The 17,961-nt window shown below is 39.7% G+C and overlaps 2 protein-coding genes across 2 annotated transcripts in view; one reads left to right on the top strand and one right to left on the bottom strand.

Moving 5' to 3' along the window:
* Positions 1-11,588, bottom strand: part of IQCH (IQ motif containing H) — a gene marked incomplete at its 5' end in the record, with an annotated part of 200,887 nt that extends 189,299 nt beyond the window's left edge. The window contains 2 exons of the mRNA XM_081088533.1: positions 1,705-1,824; positions 11,538-11,588. Coding sequence (XP_080944659.1) covers positions 1,705-1,824; positions 11,538-11,588 — 171 coding nt within the window. The remainder of the gene's footprint in view (positions 1-1,704; positions 1,825-11,537) is intronic.
* Positions 11,589-11,785: 197 nt separating this feature from the next.
* Positions 11,786-17,961, top strand: part of AAGAB (alpha and gamma adaptin binding protein) — a 49,388-nt gene continuing 43,212 nt past the window's right edge. Inside the window, exon 1 of the mRNA XM_081113423.1 lies at positions 11,786-11,907. Coding sequence (XP_080969549.1) covers positions 11,835-11,907 — 73 coding nt within the window. The 5' untranslated portion in view covers positions 11,786-11,834. The remainder of the gene's footprint in view (positions 11,908-17,961) is intronic.

Here is a 17,961-nt window from a genome sequence, read left to right on the forward strand (position 1 = left end):
TGGCCAACCCAAAGACTCCAGCTGAGTCCAGCCCTCTCACCACCGGGCAAATAGGACAATGTGTGCTAGTCTGCTGAGGCTACAAAATCAAGCACACGTCTCACAGCCTCAGGAGCTGACAGATGAAGCTCAGAATATGGTAGCATGAAAGTCTGAGGCAAGAGCAAGGGTACTGACAGAGAGCTGGAAGATGGAGATATGGTCCTTGTTTGGATCCATGGACTCCTACATTCTTGCTGTATTTTATTTTGTTTTTAGTTTTAAAGAAATTGAAATATAACGTTATATTCGTTTCAGGTGTATAACATAATGATTCGATATTTGTATATATTGTGAAATGATCCCCACAATAAGTCTGATTACAAATATTTTTCTTTTAAGATCTTTTAAGATGTAATCTCTTAGTAAGTTTCAAATATACAGTACAGTATTTTTAACTATAGTCATCTTGTTGAACATTAAATCCCCAGAAGTTGTTTTTTTATAACTGGAATTTGAACTTTTGACCACCTTTACCCATTTCACCCACCCCCACTTCCAGCAACCAGCAATCTGTTTTCTGTATCAGATGTTCTTGGGGGGTGGGGGGAAGTGTTAGATTCCACATATAAGTAAGATTATACAGTATTAGTTTTTTTCGGGGGGGGGGGGGGCGTCCGGCTTATTTCACTTAGCATAATGTCCTTGACGTCTATCCAAGTTGTCTCAAATGGAAAGATTTCTTTTTTTATGACTGAGTAATATTCCATTGTGTGTATATATATATATATTTCTCTTTATCAATGAATAGTTAGGTTGCTATCATGTCTTGGCTATTGTAAATAATACTGCAGTGAATGTGGGGATGCAGATAGTTTTTAAGTTAGTGTTTTTGTTTCCCTTGGAGATACAACCTTGTTTGGCAATTGCATATTATTCTTGTCTGAAGATTGGATTCTCCCCGCCCTAAGATCTGTCTATAACAGCGATTTTCAGCCTGTCTGCGGCAATAACTTTTAAAACATGCACTATCTGCCTATTTCGTCAGGGGCACTGACCTCTTTTCCCTGAGCTTGTCAAATTAAACAATGACAACAGTCCACACACCAAAATGGTACCTTTTTGTGTCAGATCGGCAAAAAATATATTTTTGGCGTGCTGCAGAAATTTAGTAATTAGTTTATGTGTGGACCATGAAATGAAAAAGATTGAAGATCACTGGTCTATAATTATGAAATCCTGATTTACTTTATTTCTGTTTCAAAATTGGTATATTTCTTTGGTTTTACCCATTAGGTTACTATATTTTAAAAAATGTCTATTCTCAAAATACTTAAGCTATTAGGGAAAGTCAACTCTTATTTCTCGAGTGAATCTGATAGAAACTCTCTATGATGTCTTGGCATGAATCCCCTTTGGTCAGACATATTGTTTGGACTAATAGTGGTTATTTTTAAAATTCTTTTTTTTCAAACCACATTTTTGAAGTTATCATTGCATAATCTGACATTATCAATACCTTAAATTCTTTGTGGGATGTGACAGGATGTGAATCAATCAGTTAATCATCATTACCATTTAAAAAAGGGATGAGAACAAGCTGATGATCACCCTAAATCCCTCTCTGTTATAGGATTTCACAGAGTCCTGTGAGAACCACAATTCTTTTCTTGAGGCATCTTCGTTTCCTCTGGTATTTTATTTAATATTGAAAGTTCTACTTACTCTTAACCCCATTTCAGTCCGTTTGATTGCTGTTTTAAGATTCTGAATGTCTAGGGTCTCTCCTTCTTCAGATGGGAAGTCGGCTAATTTCTCCTTTAATTGCTGAAGGTCATCATGGACCTGTAGGCGTAAAAATATGAAATAGTAAAAGTATACATACATAGTCCATCTAGAACATTGATTTTAAATGTTTGCAATTTGTGCTGTATTTGCTAGAGATAGTAAGGTTGATTTTACAGTGTTCATTGTAAAGGACTGTCTTATGGTTTTAAGACAGTTTTTGTTAGAATGTTCCAATTGTCTTAGATTTTGAAAAACTAAGTTTTTATACAATTGTCTGTTTTCCCTTTCCCCCTTAGAAACAAATCCAAACTAAATATGCAACACAAATGGTTTCTGCTTTTTCAGATGGTAGTTGAATCAGGGACCATAAGAAGTTTATGCCAAACTCCGATTTCTACTAATTGGTTAAAAGGTAAGAAAAGAGAACGTTTTGTGGCTCAGTTGGTTGAGCATCATCTTGTGCCCTGAAAGGTTGCTGGTTTGATTCCCAGTCAGGGAACATACCTGGGTTGGGGGTTTGATCCCCAGTTCTAGGGAGAGCTGTGTCTTTCAAAAGAGAATTGTAAGTATGTTGCCAGGGCCTGTGGGCTTTCCTGTCTAGCTGGGTTTTCCCGCTAACTGTTCTGAAGAACCGGTTCTGTAGGACAGGTGTGTGGCCCTGACTTTGTTTTATGTGGTCAGAAATGAAAATGATCCATGAGGCAAAAGCTACATCTGTTACTACTTTAACATTTTCTTTCAATTTTTATTTTCCTTTGAAATGATGACTCTCTCTCCAATGTCAAGCACCCTCAGAATAAAATGGGCACTGTGAAATTAGCACCAGATTCTCTGAATTCATATTAGAAATCAAACTTCAACAGATAAATACAGATGGCACCAATTATTATATGGGCTGCTGCCACAAGAAAAACATTTTGTTATGCAAATGTATGAACCCAACACCTGTCTCACCGATAGTCCCACCAATAACAATCTGCAGACTGGGTTGCTAAAGGCATTTTGAAACAGTTACCTTTCTCTGTTCATCTACCTGGACTTACTCATTGATCCAGCCTATGTTATCGATTACTCTTAGAATATTCCCACTGAGCCAAGTATTCAAAAGATCAGAATTTGCATCTTTTCACTGACAGCCATCACAGTCTGGCAGGCACATCTGGTCACTTGGTACTCTGCACAAACTGTCATGTACAGCCTTCAGGGCTCACAGATTGAATATCAACACGCCTACTGCTTGCTCGGAGGCTCTGAGGATGAAGATGTCCTTCTTTGCACTTGTTTTGTGCACATTACTGCTGCAAGCTGATCTGCCACCTATTGCCTAAAGACATTTGGACAGTACCAAGAAGTGGTTCAAGGGCAAACCCCACTTCCAGACCCCTCTGAGTGCCTGAATTTCCTTCTTGTAGCTCTCACATGTGTGCCTTCATGTGTCATTCTGTAATTGTGCCTGGAAAGTGCTGGAGAGAGTGAAAACTGGCCTGGATGACTAGCAGGAAACTGAAGGTCTGACTTCTTCATCTGCCTTGTGTGGACAATTACTCTCTTCATAGAGTCGTGAGATATGTATAGGTCTGGTACATAGTAAGAATCAGTAAAAGGCAGATGAACGTAATTCCTTGTTCTCTCACTGGTCACATGATGTCCATGTACATCACCCACATTTTCTCTAGCTTCTTCACCAAGAAAAAAAAAAAAGAATGCTTCTACTTCACAGAATTGCTGAGTGAAAAGGAAGCAATGTGTGTAACAATGAGTGAATATGGGCTTTGGAAACAGACGTAAACTAGAATCTACTTCTTCCTTTACTAAACCGGGCTTGGCAAATTCACCTAGCTTTTTAGAGCCTTCGTGTTCTCATCTATAAAATGGAGGTAAATAACTACCTCTCAGAATAGTGTAAGAATAAGATGAGTTAAAGTGTGTCAAGTGCTTTGTGTAGGGCCAGCCACATAGGAGAGCACTGAACAAATGCTCCCTCTCCTCTCCTGTGAAACCTAGTGAAACTCCTTGCACACAACTGGCACCTAGTAAATGTTCACTGATTTGAACTGCTCTCTTAATCTTTCTCAAGAGCTTTCACTTTACCTTTCTCGCCAGATAGTTTCTTCTCCCCACTTAATGACCGCACATCTGTATAACTGCTTTAGAGCCAAGTACTGTAGGAAATCTTTCACCACACTTGGGTAGGAAAAGAGATTAAGTTCTAAATCTCTGTTCTTTCTTCAAATAGATCCAATCTACCTTATTGAAATTTCACATGTCACCCATCATCTCTGTGATCATCAGACCCATTGCTTTCCATACATTTTTATTTATTTAATACATTTTTTATCATTGATAGTATTATAGATAGCTCCCATCTTCCCATACATTTTGAAATCTACTTGGAGGAAATTATTATTTTGACAGTTTGGGGATAGGGCTGCTTAATAAGAAGGCCTTGAAATATTTAATGCAGTAAAGATTTGCTCTAGAATTTAAAAGAGCCGTGCAGCCAGACTCCACATTGTCAAAAGCAATCTATCTCATAATTACCATTTTACTCATCTCTGCTAAAGATAGAGTTAGGCGGAGTCATTCTCATCACATTTATGTTGTACGCTTCTGACAAACCAGACAAAGATAATATCAAGGTCAATTAACTCCAATGTTTCCAAGGTTGGTGTTAACACACAACTGTTGCATTTTGGAAATAAGATTTCCAGCCTGGCCGGTGTGACTCAGTGGTTGAGCATCGACCTATTAACCAGAAGATCATGGTTCGATTCCCAGTCAGGGCACATGCCTGGTTTGTGGGCTCGATCCCCAATAGGGGGCGTGCAGGAGTCAGCCCAACAATGATATTCTCTCATCATTGATTTTTCTCTCCCTCTCTCCCTCTCCCTTCCTCTCTGAAATCAATAAAAATGTTTTTTAAAAAAAAGAAAAAGAAATACAATTTCCAAAACTAATTGAAAAAATAATTTAGATAGCAAGACTAGGTAATCCTTGTTGCACAAACATATGTTCAATATTTGGGCCAAGCAAGCATTTATAAAGGTATTTAAAAGGTACCACATTATTGTTAACAAAGCACACAAAGAGAGCTTCTAAGAGTTATTAGTGAAAGCAAGCATCTAGGAAGCTTCCCAGAGTTACCGCCACACTTTTTCAAGATAGTTTCACAAACGTGCCATCACCTGCGTAAGATTTATCGCTTGGGCAAGTTGCTTTATCTCATTGTACATTAGTTTCTTCTACTGTATGTTGGGATAAAAATAACACCTTCCTAACAGAGTTATTGTTAGGACTTGAGAAAATCTAAAGCTCTCAGTACAGTGTCTGACTCTCAATAAATGTTGGCTACTATTTTAATTGTAAGGATGATTATTATGGCTATGATAAAAAGCTCACTATTCTGATTAGTTGAGGAAAGATTCAGCTAAAATCGTAAACAGCCTGCATTTAGACTCAAAAGTGAAATTTAGTTAAAATAAGCATTTTGAAGTGAAAGAATTTAGTTAACAAAATGCTTTCTAGTAGAACTCTATGTGGAAATAATAATCATATTTTCTGAACCGGAAAGGAAAACATGGACTTTAATATATGATCTGACAATGGGATGGAATATTCACTAACAGGACTGTGCTGAAAAATCTAAACATCTAAGCACATGCTCACATAATAAGTCACATGGAGTTTATAATTAGGGCACTGATTAATTGTATTTAAAAATCTTCTCTTAAGTATTTTAGATATTTTATCAAAATATTACTTTTACTATAAATTTGTACCAATTATTATGTTTACTAAATAATAATCAATGTTAGTCCAGCTCCATTCTGCTGGGAACCAATTCCAACATGTCAGCAAGGGCTGAATCATCTGGAGTGGCAATGGCATTTCCCCAAACCTGAAAAGGACGCATTAAATTGATTGCTTGCTGCCAGACAGCTCAGGGCATCTTAATCTACATATTATTGCCTCCTACTGGCCAAACACCTGAACAGCCGAAGGCAGTTTCTCCAAAACCTGATAATCTGACAATGGACTGTGTATAGAAACCTGACCCTTTGATGTGTATATCTCTGCCTCGCCTCAGGACAATTTGTGTTAATAAAAAGCATGGGGTCCTGAGATGAGGAGATCTTACTTCCTTTAGCTAGGCTCCTCTGACTTTCTATAATGCCTTTCAAAATTATGCTTCGTCTCTGGACTCTTTATTAAGTTACACACAGCCCTTCTCCAGATTGCTGAACCCTTCTAGATGCTGGAACAAGAACGCCGGCACATTCACTTTTGAACAGAACATAAATTACTGGAGACTGAATGAATGAGTAGATTTGTATCCAGTCATCCATGATTGATGGACCAATCATCTATTAGGTAAAATGGGATACCCCCAAAAATCAGTTGTAACAGGGAAATAAGGCATACCTTGTTTGCCAAATTGCAATACCCTTAAAGTTCTCATTAAGAATAAAGTATTCCTAGTTAAAAAGACAAGCTAAAATTAACTTTTCTTCTTTTTCCAGCAATTTAGAGAACAAGCTAATCTTAAAAAGACACAGAAATGTACACAAAGCTAAGTAATATTAAATGGTAAGAGACCTAATCATAACTGCCATCTATTGAGTGTTGTACTTTATGTTATTCTGTATTCCAAGGCTCCTAAGAGAGAGTTCATATTATCCTCATTGTATATTTAAGGGAATGTGAGGTTTAAAGTGGTTAAGTAACCTGTGCAAGGTAACACAGCTGGCTAACTGGTGGAACTGTTCAAATCCAGGCAGTCTGAATCCAGACTAAATAATCCTCCTATATAATAAAAGACTAGTATGCAAATCAACCAAATGGCAGAATGATTGGTCGCTATGATGCACATTGACCACCAGTGGGCAGATGCTCAATGCAGGAGCTGCCCCCTGGTGGTCAGTGCACTCCCATAGGGGGAGTGCTGCTCAGTCAGAAGCTGGGCTCATGGCTGGCGAGCACAGCAGTGGTGGTGGGAGCCTCTCTTGCCTCTGCTGCAGGCGGGCAGTAAGGAGTGAGGGGTCCCAGACTGAGAGCCCGGAATGTGAGAGGGATGTCTGACTGCTGGCTTAGGCCTGATCCCCGAGGGGTCCCAGACTGCGTGAGGGCGAAGACCAGGCTGAGGGATCCTCTCCCCCAGTGCACAAATGTTGTGCACTGGGCCTCTAGTCTATTAATAATAAAAGGGTAATATACTAATTAGACCGGATGTTATTCCGGATGTCCTTCTGGACAAAGCTGGGGCTGGAGCAAAGCCCGGGTCCTGGGTGCCAGTGCCAGCAGCAGGGGGAAGGAAGGCCTACTCTTGTACAAATTTCGTGCATCAGGCCTCTAGTATACTAGTATAATAAAAGCCTAATATGCTAAGTGTCTGGTCGTCTGGTCATCGTTCAACTAATCAAAGCATAATATGCTAATGACATGCTAAGACTGCTTAACCGCTCACTGTGACATGCACTGGCCACCAGGGGGCAGGTGCTCCGACTGATAGGTTAGCTTGCTTCTGGGGTCAGGCCGATCGGAACTGAGCAAAACTGGCCAAACGTACCCTGGAGCCCTCCCGCTGTCCCTCCCCAGTTGGCCAACCTCTGCGTCCCTCCCTGGCCCTGATCGTGCACCAGTGGGGTCCTTCGGCCTGGCCTGCACTGTCTGGCAATCCGGGAACCGCTGGGGGAATGTTGGAGAGCTGGTTTCAGCCTGATCCTGCAGACCGGGCTGAGGGACCCCACTGGTGCAAGAATTCATGCACTGGGCCTCTAGTAGTCAATGTTAGTACAGCTCCATTCACAGAGAAGCCTAACCATTAACCAGTGCATGGAGAATATCTACCAATTTGCAAATGTATGTTTTAAATGTATAAAGCTAGAGGTTGGTGAAAATTCAGTAAAAAGGGCAGGGTTTAAATATCTAGAGGAGCAAAAAGGGCCAAAGGAAGACTCTCTTTTTATGCCAGGGTTGGATTGAAAAGGCTTGAGAAGATTGCTTGCATTTTCCATGTATATGGGTCAACTCACAGGACTCATCTTTGGTCAGTTTCTTTTCTATAATGTGAAATAATCATAATAATTATCTGGTAGTCTTGTTGTACAGGTTAAATGAGTTAAAATTTATATAGCACTTAGCACCATGCATGATATACCTGGTAAATACTATGTTAGCTTTGATTATTGTGATTTTTCTTGAAATAGTATTAGAGTTTATGTTTGCAATATGATCTAAATAGTAGCTCTCAACCTTGAGCATGTATCAGAGTTGTCTGAAAGGCTTGTAAAACACAGATCATGCCCTGGCTGGTGTGCTCAATGGTTAGAGCACTGGTTTGATCCCTAGTCAAGGGCAGTACCTGGGTTGCAGGCTCCTCCCCAGCCCCTGTTTGGAGTGCATGTGGGAGGCAATGTTTCTCTCTCACACTTTCTGCCGCCCTCGTTCCTTCCATTCCACTCTCTCTCTAAAAAAAAAAAAAAAAATCAACGGAAAAAATATCCTTGGGTTAGGATTAACAAAAAGCAAACAAACAAAACAGGTCACTAGGCTCCACCCCCAGTGCTTCTGATTTAGTAGATCTGGAAAGGGTTCTGAAAATATGCATTTCTCACAAGTTCCCAGCTGGTGCTGTTAATGCTGGTCCTGATACCACACTTTAGGAACCACTGGTCCAAAGAGTTGCTTAATATATCTGATTGAGACACAGACCAAATATACCACATCAGGGTGAAACAAGTGGAGATCTGAAGTAACTGTTTTTCTGGCATATATACCATATATAATATGTACATATGTATATATCATATAATACATAATATATACATATATTACATACAGAAGTGGGCAAAAGTAAGTCAATAATAATACAAGAATTAATAAATAATACAAGAATAAACTGTTTTGTGTACTCACAACTATAAACCTACTTTTGCCCAACCCTGAATGTATGTGTGGGCGTGTGTGTGTGTGTGTGATTTGATTGCCTAATTGTAAAGGAAGGAAGTGGATTTTACAATGAAAAGAAATTATGCAGCTTTGGGGAAATTGAGACAATTTGTTTAGAGGTGTATCTAATCTAAGCTATGTATTGTATAGGAGAGGAAACTGAGACCCAGAGAAGTGAAGCGACTAGCCCAAAGTTGCCCACCTGGAAGAATGCCATGCCTATATCAGACCTTAGGATTCTGCCTCCCAACCAAGTGTTCTTTCCAGCACTGTTTATTGGCAGTCTGTTTGAAAGAAAGAAACCACAGCCCCAGCGAGAAATGAAATCCATGTGGCATGTCTGAGAGTGGTGCTGTATGCTCACAAATACTCAGGACTCAGTGGGAAAATAGGAAAGGTCTTCCACATTTTCCTCATTATATGTATGCTATACATTACCGGGGAGAATTTTACATTGTATGTGTCTAGAGATCAGCCTCAGCAATCAGGTTAAAATGTAGGCCCTGTTTCTCTACACAGCCTCGACACAGTGTGTCCAGAATAACCCCTTTACGCAGATAGAGGTGCTGATCAGCATGGATACGACTGTTCTAAACTCTTGTTCCATTTTACAATTTGATGACAACGGACACAGAAACTATAATGTTGTATCGTGGACTGACCAAACAGATACCTCGGGATCTCACTCCAAAATGAAAAGACTTCTGCTTTTCAGTCAGTATCTTATCCTACACTCTTCCAAACCACTATAGGCATGAGAATTCTTCCTGGATTCTGGTCTTTTTTTTAAGAGTTGTCTCAGGTCTGGAGAAGTAGGGGGAGCTATAGAGAAACTTAATGGCTCCTGTAGTCAAATGAAGTATACTGTTGGGAAGAACTGGCTCTTTCTAAGTAAGAGTCTCCATTAGTGTTCTGATTGTTTGGAGTCTGTGAAAATGGGCTCTGGATTTGGAAGGGGGTATGTGTAGTGAATAATTCACCTCACCTAAAGAGGAGTCTGGCTTTTCCCTTAGACAATGGGGGGTGATCTGTAGGCCCATGTTTCCTGCTTGATAGGAATGTCTTTGCTTTGGAGGCTTTGGCCACCCGACAGTCTAACAGTGGGGTTTATGATGGGGCTTTGAGCCACACTGTATCAGTTTCAAACGTTAGGAACTGAAGGCTAAAAGCATTAGTCTGATCTCTGGGAAGGGCTGGAGAGGAAAGGTCAGTCATGTAGGACAGTGTGAGACTGATCTCCAATAAAAACTCTAGATACCAAAGTCTCTGTCCGGTAAGCTTCCCTAGTTGACAATACTCTGCACACTGTCATACACTGTGGCCGGGAGGAGGTAATGCTGTCCGATTCCATAGAGAGAGGATGACTGGACACTCTATTTGGACCCCTCTTGGACGCTGCCTTATACATCTCTTCCCTTGGCTGATTTTTAGTTGTATCTTTACCCTATAATAACGCTGTAATTGTAAACATAGCACCTGTGAATTATTCTAGGAAATTAGCCAATGTGAGGGTGGTCAGGCCTCCCAAATTATAGACAGCTGGTCTGAAGTGAGGGTAGTTCTGGGGACTCCTGAACTTGAGGCTCATGTAGAAGTGAGGGCAGTCTTGTGGAGACTATTTCCCCAGACTTTGCAGTTTGGCTAAACTCATTCTAGGTGATGGTGAATAAAAGGGTAATAAGAGGTGCAGTAAAAAGATTTGTGTATGATTCATAATGGAGAAGTCTATGAAACTGTTAAGTTTAGGGGTTTGTATTTTGGAAAGGTGAGTTTACAGAGGTCTTTCCTAGATAGGAGCTAAGAGATAAAAATCCTGGCAGGAAGAAAAATTAGACCCATTGCAGATCTGAATGAGAATCCTAATAGTGACCTTAGGAAAGTTACTAAAGTTAGTCAAATGGAACTAAATATAAGAGTTAAAAGTGACGATATATGTGGAAAACATTTTAAAACTATAATGTGTAAATGTTCTTTTACCGGTTCAGAAAAATCTGAGAGTATCACAAAATGAATTATACTTGGAGAAGTTAAGGCTTTCTTGATATTTACCCCTTCAGAAATAATTATTCCCCTGAGTTTTTAAACTTGTCACATTTTATATTAAAAACTTTAACTTGATTTGCTGTTATTTTAAATATATTTTTCTATGTGTGCATCCCCAAGCAAGGGACTTTTATTTTATTAAGATATAATTGACATATAATATTATATTAGTTTCAGGTTTACACCATAAAGATGTGATATTTGTATATATTGTAAAATGATCACAATTGGTCACATTCATCGGCAGTTATAATTTTTTTCTTGTGATGAGAACTTTTAAGATTTACTCTCTTAGCTACTTTCAAATATTACAATACAATGTTATTTACTATAGTCACCAGGCTATATTCATTACATCCCCAGGACTTATTAGCAAGGAACTTTTAGGTCCCCCAACTTTGGGTGCTTAAGAAAAGCAGTTCACATATCTCAACTTCTCCCCCGAATTTCTTACTACTCCTGAAAAGTGTTTGATTTGTGTCCTCCCCAATCCCCTACATCATGGATTCAAATTTCTCAGAACAATACATTTTAAAATGGTGCCTCGGGGTGAGGTGGCTTTCACCGAAGTAAAGGTTCCGGGTGCGGTGCGCGGTCTGGGAGTTTTTACCAGAGACACCCAGAGGTGAACTAGGCTTACGAGCGAGGTCTGGGTTGGGAGCTCTCCGGGGTCAATCTGGGGGCAGCGCTCCCAGTCGGTGGGTGCGAGTGGATCTGCGCCGCCGGGCTCGCTGGGCAGTGTGTTAGCTGGGCCGGGCCAGGAGGGGCCCAGCTCCCACCTGGATTAAGATGGTTCCGATGGGGTCCTGGTTTTTAGTCTCCTGAGCCATGGCGAGGGCCGGGGAGGGCTGGAGAGCCCGGAAACATTGGTGGAGGGAGCTCGTTCCCTTGGCAACAGCACGCTCGGCCCGGGCTGTCCCATGCCGGGAGCGGAAGAGGGGGAGAGGGCGGAGTCAGGGCCGCCGGGCCAGTCAGAGAACGCGTCCTTCCAGTCGCGTCCCCCCCACGCGCCGGCGGCCGTGGTGCAGCCCAAGGCGGAAGCGGCTGCTGGACACACCGGGCTCCCGAGTGCAGCTATGGCTGCGGGTGTCCCCTGTGCGCTTGTCACCAGCTGCTCCTCCACCTTCACTGGAGACCGGCTGGTCCAACGTGAGTAGCGAGGCTCCTGGGCCGACCTCGAAGCTCTCCAAGTCCCGGCGGGCAGCCAGCTCGCGGCCTCCCTTCGGCCTTTGCCCCGCCGCGGTCTGGGGCTCCTCCACTCTGCGCCGGCCCGAGGACCCCTAGCCCTGTCCGTGTGCCCCGTCCCCCCGGGTGTCTCCGACCCCTCACTCGTCACTCTTAGGCCTGCCCGGCCCCTATCGCGTGTCTTCCAGCTTCTCCGGCCAAGGGGACAATCCCTGCCCAGCCCACGGGGTGTGGGGACCCTTTAGATTTAGAATCTAAAGTCTACATGAACCCGCAAGGCGCTCTGGAGATTGTGCCGAGTGACGCGAGTGGAAGGGCAGGAAGGGTGATTTTTGTTGCTATCCCTGCTCCTACGGCAGAGGTGGTTTCCCCTTGACTACCCCGTAGTATAAGATTTGCTAGCCTTGCGCCCCCCTCCAACCCTTATTCTGTAGCCACTCACTGCCTTGCTTTCCTCCTGAGGCGCAGGCGGCTCGCCGACCTTAGTTTTGGGGTATTGCTGGGCCTTATTACCTTTCCTCTGGACCTTCACAGCGGCTGGCAAGCTAGGTAACTCTGAAAAGGGACCGTAGAGGAGACCAGGGTGGTAGAGGGGGCATAGGACGGGGGCATAGGCCCAACGCTTCCACCAAGGACTCTGGGAAGTTGATTGTAACTCAAGACTCCTGTTTTCAGTGAGTGGCCTTGAGTCGAGTCGGAGCAGCGTTCTCAGCTGTAAGAAAGTGAGCACAGTTAACCTCTGCCCTTCAGTTTCCCATCTGTAACATGGTGATGATTTTCGCCAGATCGCTGTGCTTACCCCAACATCGTAAGCGTTGATAAATGGCAGATGTTCTTTCTCCAACCCTCAGTTTCCTGATCTTTAAACCAGGCACATGAACCTATCTCACAGGATTGAGGGACAAGTGATGTGATATGTTGAGCACTTTGTACACTGTAAAGCATCATACAACTACAGTTTTTTTTTCTGAACCTGTCAAATGACAGAATTAGGCAGCATGTCCCTCTAGCACAAATATTCTCTAACATCATTTATGACCACTTAAAGAGTTCCTTGAGAAGGTAAAGTTTAAGTATAGCATTTACTAAATGATAACTGCTCTAACTATTCCATTTTCTTACCTAAGCAGTGCTTCCTCCTATTTATTTCCTTTCTTTTTAAAAAATAGTTTTATAGAAGTAGTGCATACCCCTTAAGTAAGATTTATCATATGGAGAAAAATATCACCCATGGTCTCATCACCTAAACACAAATACTGTTCTGTGCATTTCCTTCTAGAGTCAGACTTTTCCACATTGCATAGATTTTTTAAAAAATTGTAATTACATTTCACTTACAATTTTTAACCTGATATTTTCGATATAATTTTAAAATATACTTTTATATTTTATATATAAAAATTTAAAATAGTTTATATATGTTTAAATATATAAAATAACATTTATATAAATATATAAAGTTATGGATTTATAATATACTTGATACATATGATTTATATAATAAATAGATATACTTACATAAAATACATTTTGTATATTTTATAATAACATTTTATATATAATTTTTATTCAGATATTTTACATTTAATATTACATCATAAATTAGTTTTCATTATATATTACATCTAGTGAACATATCAAAATTTGCTTAAGATTCTTGGTGTATTTAACATTCCAAAAGAATTACAGTTGACCCTTGAGCAACATGGTTTTGAACTGTGTGGATTTACTTATATGCAGATTTTTTCAATAAATACATAAATTCATTTTCTCTTATGAATTTCTTAATAACTTTGTTTTCTTTATTGTAAGAATACAATATATAATACATGTAACATGCAAAATATGTGTTAATTGACTATTTGTTATTGGTCAACAATAAGCTTTTAGTAGTTAAGTTTTGGGGGAGTCAAAAGTTATATGTGTATTTTTGTTGGTGTGATGGGTGGGGGTAAGTGCCCCTTCCCTCCTTCCCCCCCTCCCCGTGTTGTTCAAGGTTCAACTATAAGCATTTGAGTTTCCATTACTGATATCTAAAATTCCTTTAAAACCAACCTCAGAAATATTTGTTAAGTATTCTGATGATTACAGTATTCCCTTCATGTGCTTTAAGGATCAGAATTGGGAGATGTGTTCACTTCCTTGAAAGAGCTGATACCTATAGTTGGTGAATAGTATCATTGTACCTTAAAGTATAATGGCATCATTGGGGGAAATTATATAAAATAATGCCTCTTTGAGAAATCAAAAGCTAACTTTTATGTTGGTTAAAATTAGATGACGTTTCCTTTGTGATTCTATTAATGTTATGTGGTGAAAAGTAAGAGCAGTTAGTGAAGCGATTATTTGAGTAAGGGAAAGTGAACTGTGAAAGGGGGCTTTGTCATTTCTTCCCAGGTTCATGAGTAGGCTAAGAGTGGACAGCATTAGAATGCAGTATTTGCCGAGCACTATTCTGTTTTGCTGAAATTAAAGATTGAATCAGATTAGTCACAAGTTGAGTCTAATTTTGGCATAAGAGATGGAGACTACCATAATGAATGACTTTTGTCAAGTGTCCAGTGACATTAGGCTATAGTATGATTTTGGGTTGAATCTGATCTACCTTTTTGGGAAGATTTGGTTTTATTCCATGCATCAGGAAGAGGAACCTTTAGAGTTTCTCTTTCCTTTGACAGCTGATCTATTTTACTGCTGTTAACCAACAATGGGAAATATTTCATAACCAAATAAGCAAGTTTGGTATAAATATTACATGAAATAAAAATCCATAGCCCTCTACTATGGATAAAGTTCATATGTGGTGAAAGTGCATTTGTGAGAATTTTTTTTTTTTTTCATTTTGTCACGCAAAGGCCTGTTTTACAGTATTCTGGGTGGAGGTCTGACATCAGATAAAGGGTGGCATTACAGATTACAGTGTAGACTTTTCAAGGGAAATGAAGGCTCAGGATGCTTGAGGAACTTGTGCAAGCTATATGAGGTGTGAGAGCAGGTGTCTGTACTCCAAGGCCACACATCTTTCCATCTCACACATATGAACATTTACTTGTATCCTAGAAAATTGTATTCTCACATTAATCACAGAGCTAGTCTCTGTGCCAGTTACTTAGCTAAAATGACGACTAAGGTACTACTCTTGTCCTCAAGAGGGATGTAGTGAAAGTGTGTGCTCCACCTGTGAAAATATTAAAATATATACCTAAGTTTTAACATCTTACTCTACTTTCCTAGAAGGAACTATAGATAGAAAAGTCCCTGGAGACTTGTTTGAAGTATGTAATGCCAATTCAACAACCATAAGCCTCAGATTCTACATTTGAACATTTGGAGCAAAATTATTTTTTCAGTGAAGTGTGGGAATTTTGAGACCGTATAAACATATCAAGCATTTGTGTGTATGTCAGTACTCTTCCCAAATACATTTTCACATTGTTTAATTTGTCTCTAGTATCCCTGTGAAGTCATGCAGGCAGGCTCTCTCTATTTTATAAATGAAGAAATCAAGGTTTGGAAATACTAGGTGACTTGCCAAAAGTGCTCAAGTAGCCAGTGCTGGAGCATAAGTTCACATTCATGGTTTGTGTGCATGGAATGTGTGAATGAAATGAGTTGGAATTTCTTAGCAATCAGCAGTATTTCAATTTACGGTGGTGGCATTGGTGTAAGAAATGACAGAGAAGATTAACCCTAAAAGAAGGTATTAAAATAATTACACAGGCAAAGCCAGCCATCATTTATGACATTGCTTGTTTGGGAAACCTTCGTTCTTCTGCAAGACTGGAGTTTGTTTCAAGTTCTGTCAGACTCCTATCTTACAAAAGGATCTTAAAGTAATTTAGTAAGGAGGACATTCTGATTTGAAAGATAAGGGGCTATTGTGTAGCTTAGCCAGCATTTTCTAGCAAGAGAATAGGAATAAGAGTTTGGGTCTTCTAATTTGTATTTTTCTGTAGCTGTTTAAGGTATTCTGATTGGAACCTTTTGGTTTATTCTGGGAATAACTAATTTCTGCTTAGGCAAAGTTGCTTACTTTGTTGTAGGGAGGACACTGCCTTTGATTGTATTATATTTCCATACTTCCAACTCTTTATTTTCTTTTTTAAATATTTTATTGATTTTTTTTTACAGAGAGGAAGGGAGAGGGATAGAGAATTAGAAATATCGATGAGAGAGAAACATTGATCAGCTGCCTCCTACACACCTCCTACTGGGGATGTGCCCACAGCCAAGTTACATGCCCTTGACCAGACTCGAACCTGGGACCCTTCAGTCCGTAGGCTGACGCTCTATCCACTGAGCCAAACTGGTCAGGGCTCTTTATTTTCTTCAAAGGAAGAAAGATTGGGCCAGCAAGATCTACCACAAAGACCTAGAGTTGTCATCACAGTGATTATGTAGATGATCAGATTAAAGCAGTGATTTCAGCTGGTAATGCGGGTGGGTGAACTTTGATTTGTTTTTAACCATGACATATTTTAAATTTTTCAGTTAACATTAAAAGAAGGCTTAAGATTTTTATCTTTATTAAAGGAAGAATGTTAGGTCACCAACCTAAGGAGGAGGGAAAGATTAGGTACAAGTTCCTTATCTCCACCCAACAGGACTTAGAAAACATGTTTGTATTATCCTCCAGTGTGTGTGTGTGCGCGCAAGCACGTTTGTGTGTGTATGAAATTAAAGCTCCAAGAAGCTGTGATTTTCTAAAGTTTTCAATTCATAAAAGTTAGGAAGCCAAGATTCAATTCCAATTCTTTTATATATGCAAAATATGATGACCTTGCCAACCAGAACTGCATATATTCAAGGTGGAGATAGGGATAGGAGAAATTACTGAAGAAAATTTTACTACTAGAATGAGAATTGTTATTGCTCATAATAAGTTTTTACTTTTTCTTTTATGGTAGTTGGAACCTTAGTAGATGAACTATGATAAATTTAATAATTAATGAAAATGCCTCTATTGGTACCCAATTTGTTTTCCTTACTTGTGGAGCAGGGAATTTGACTTTAATTTGAAGTTTTAGACTAATACTTTAGATTGTTGATGAATGAGATGATTCTAAGGTGTTGATCTTCCTCTTTCCAGTAAATGGGGGTGGAGAGTAGGAGGAGAAACACTAGTGGAAAAGTATTACGCATCAGCCCATGTTGTACCAAAACCATTTATGGGTGTATCTAGATTCAGACTTTTATTTCAGGGCCATTTAGCTGTTTGCTTTTACATAGAAAAAGGTAAAAACATCTATAAAGTATGTAGTGGTCATTGGTTTAAACAACTTCCTGCCTTTTGTATAACTCCTCAACAAATAATGACACTCAATAAATAATGAAATCTCATATAAAAACAATTTTTAAAAGTTTAAAGTATGAAAATTGTCTTAAATATGCCTGTCAAGAATAATAATCTGGACATGATATTATATTCATGTTGGAGCCAGTACACACAGATACTGCAAGCACATCTCCAATAATTACTTGTCCAGGAAGCAAGATTGACGTAGGTGAAGACAGAGAGGATAGTTGTGAAACTCTTAAAGAGCCTTTATGATGTTTTAGGTTCAGTAATGAATAACCTATTTAGAGTTTAATTTTCCAGACAGACATGAAGGCTGGTTCTACTCAGAGGTGGGGAAAAGTAATATCGTGCTTGGATCAAAATCAGTATGCTTAGAGCAGGAAAATGTGTGATCATTTGGTAATAAACAGTACTGTTGTGCTGACATAAAAGAATTGCCATTCTGTTTGAATTCTGCTGGGATTGTTCAGGATTTTTTGTTGGGGGAAAAGTGTGTGAATTGAGCACTGAGTACTACCGTCTTCCTAGCTATCCAACTTTAAGTTAACTTTTCATTCCACAAATATTTACATGTCTTTACCTGTGCCATCATTGTTCGAAATATCTCAAACATGTGCCTCAGTCACCTACTTCCTCAGCTAAATGAGAGGATTATCTTCCAGCTTCCATGATTTTGTTTAGCAGCTTTATTGAGATGTAATTTAAATGCCATAAAATCC

This window comes from Myotis nattereri, assembly GCF_964212035.1.
Source record: "Myotis nattereri genome assembly, chromosome: 1".
Lineage (NCBI taxonomy): Eukaryota > Metazoa > Chordata > Mammalia > Chiroptera > Vespertilionidae > Myotis > Myotis nattereri.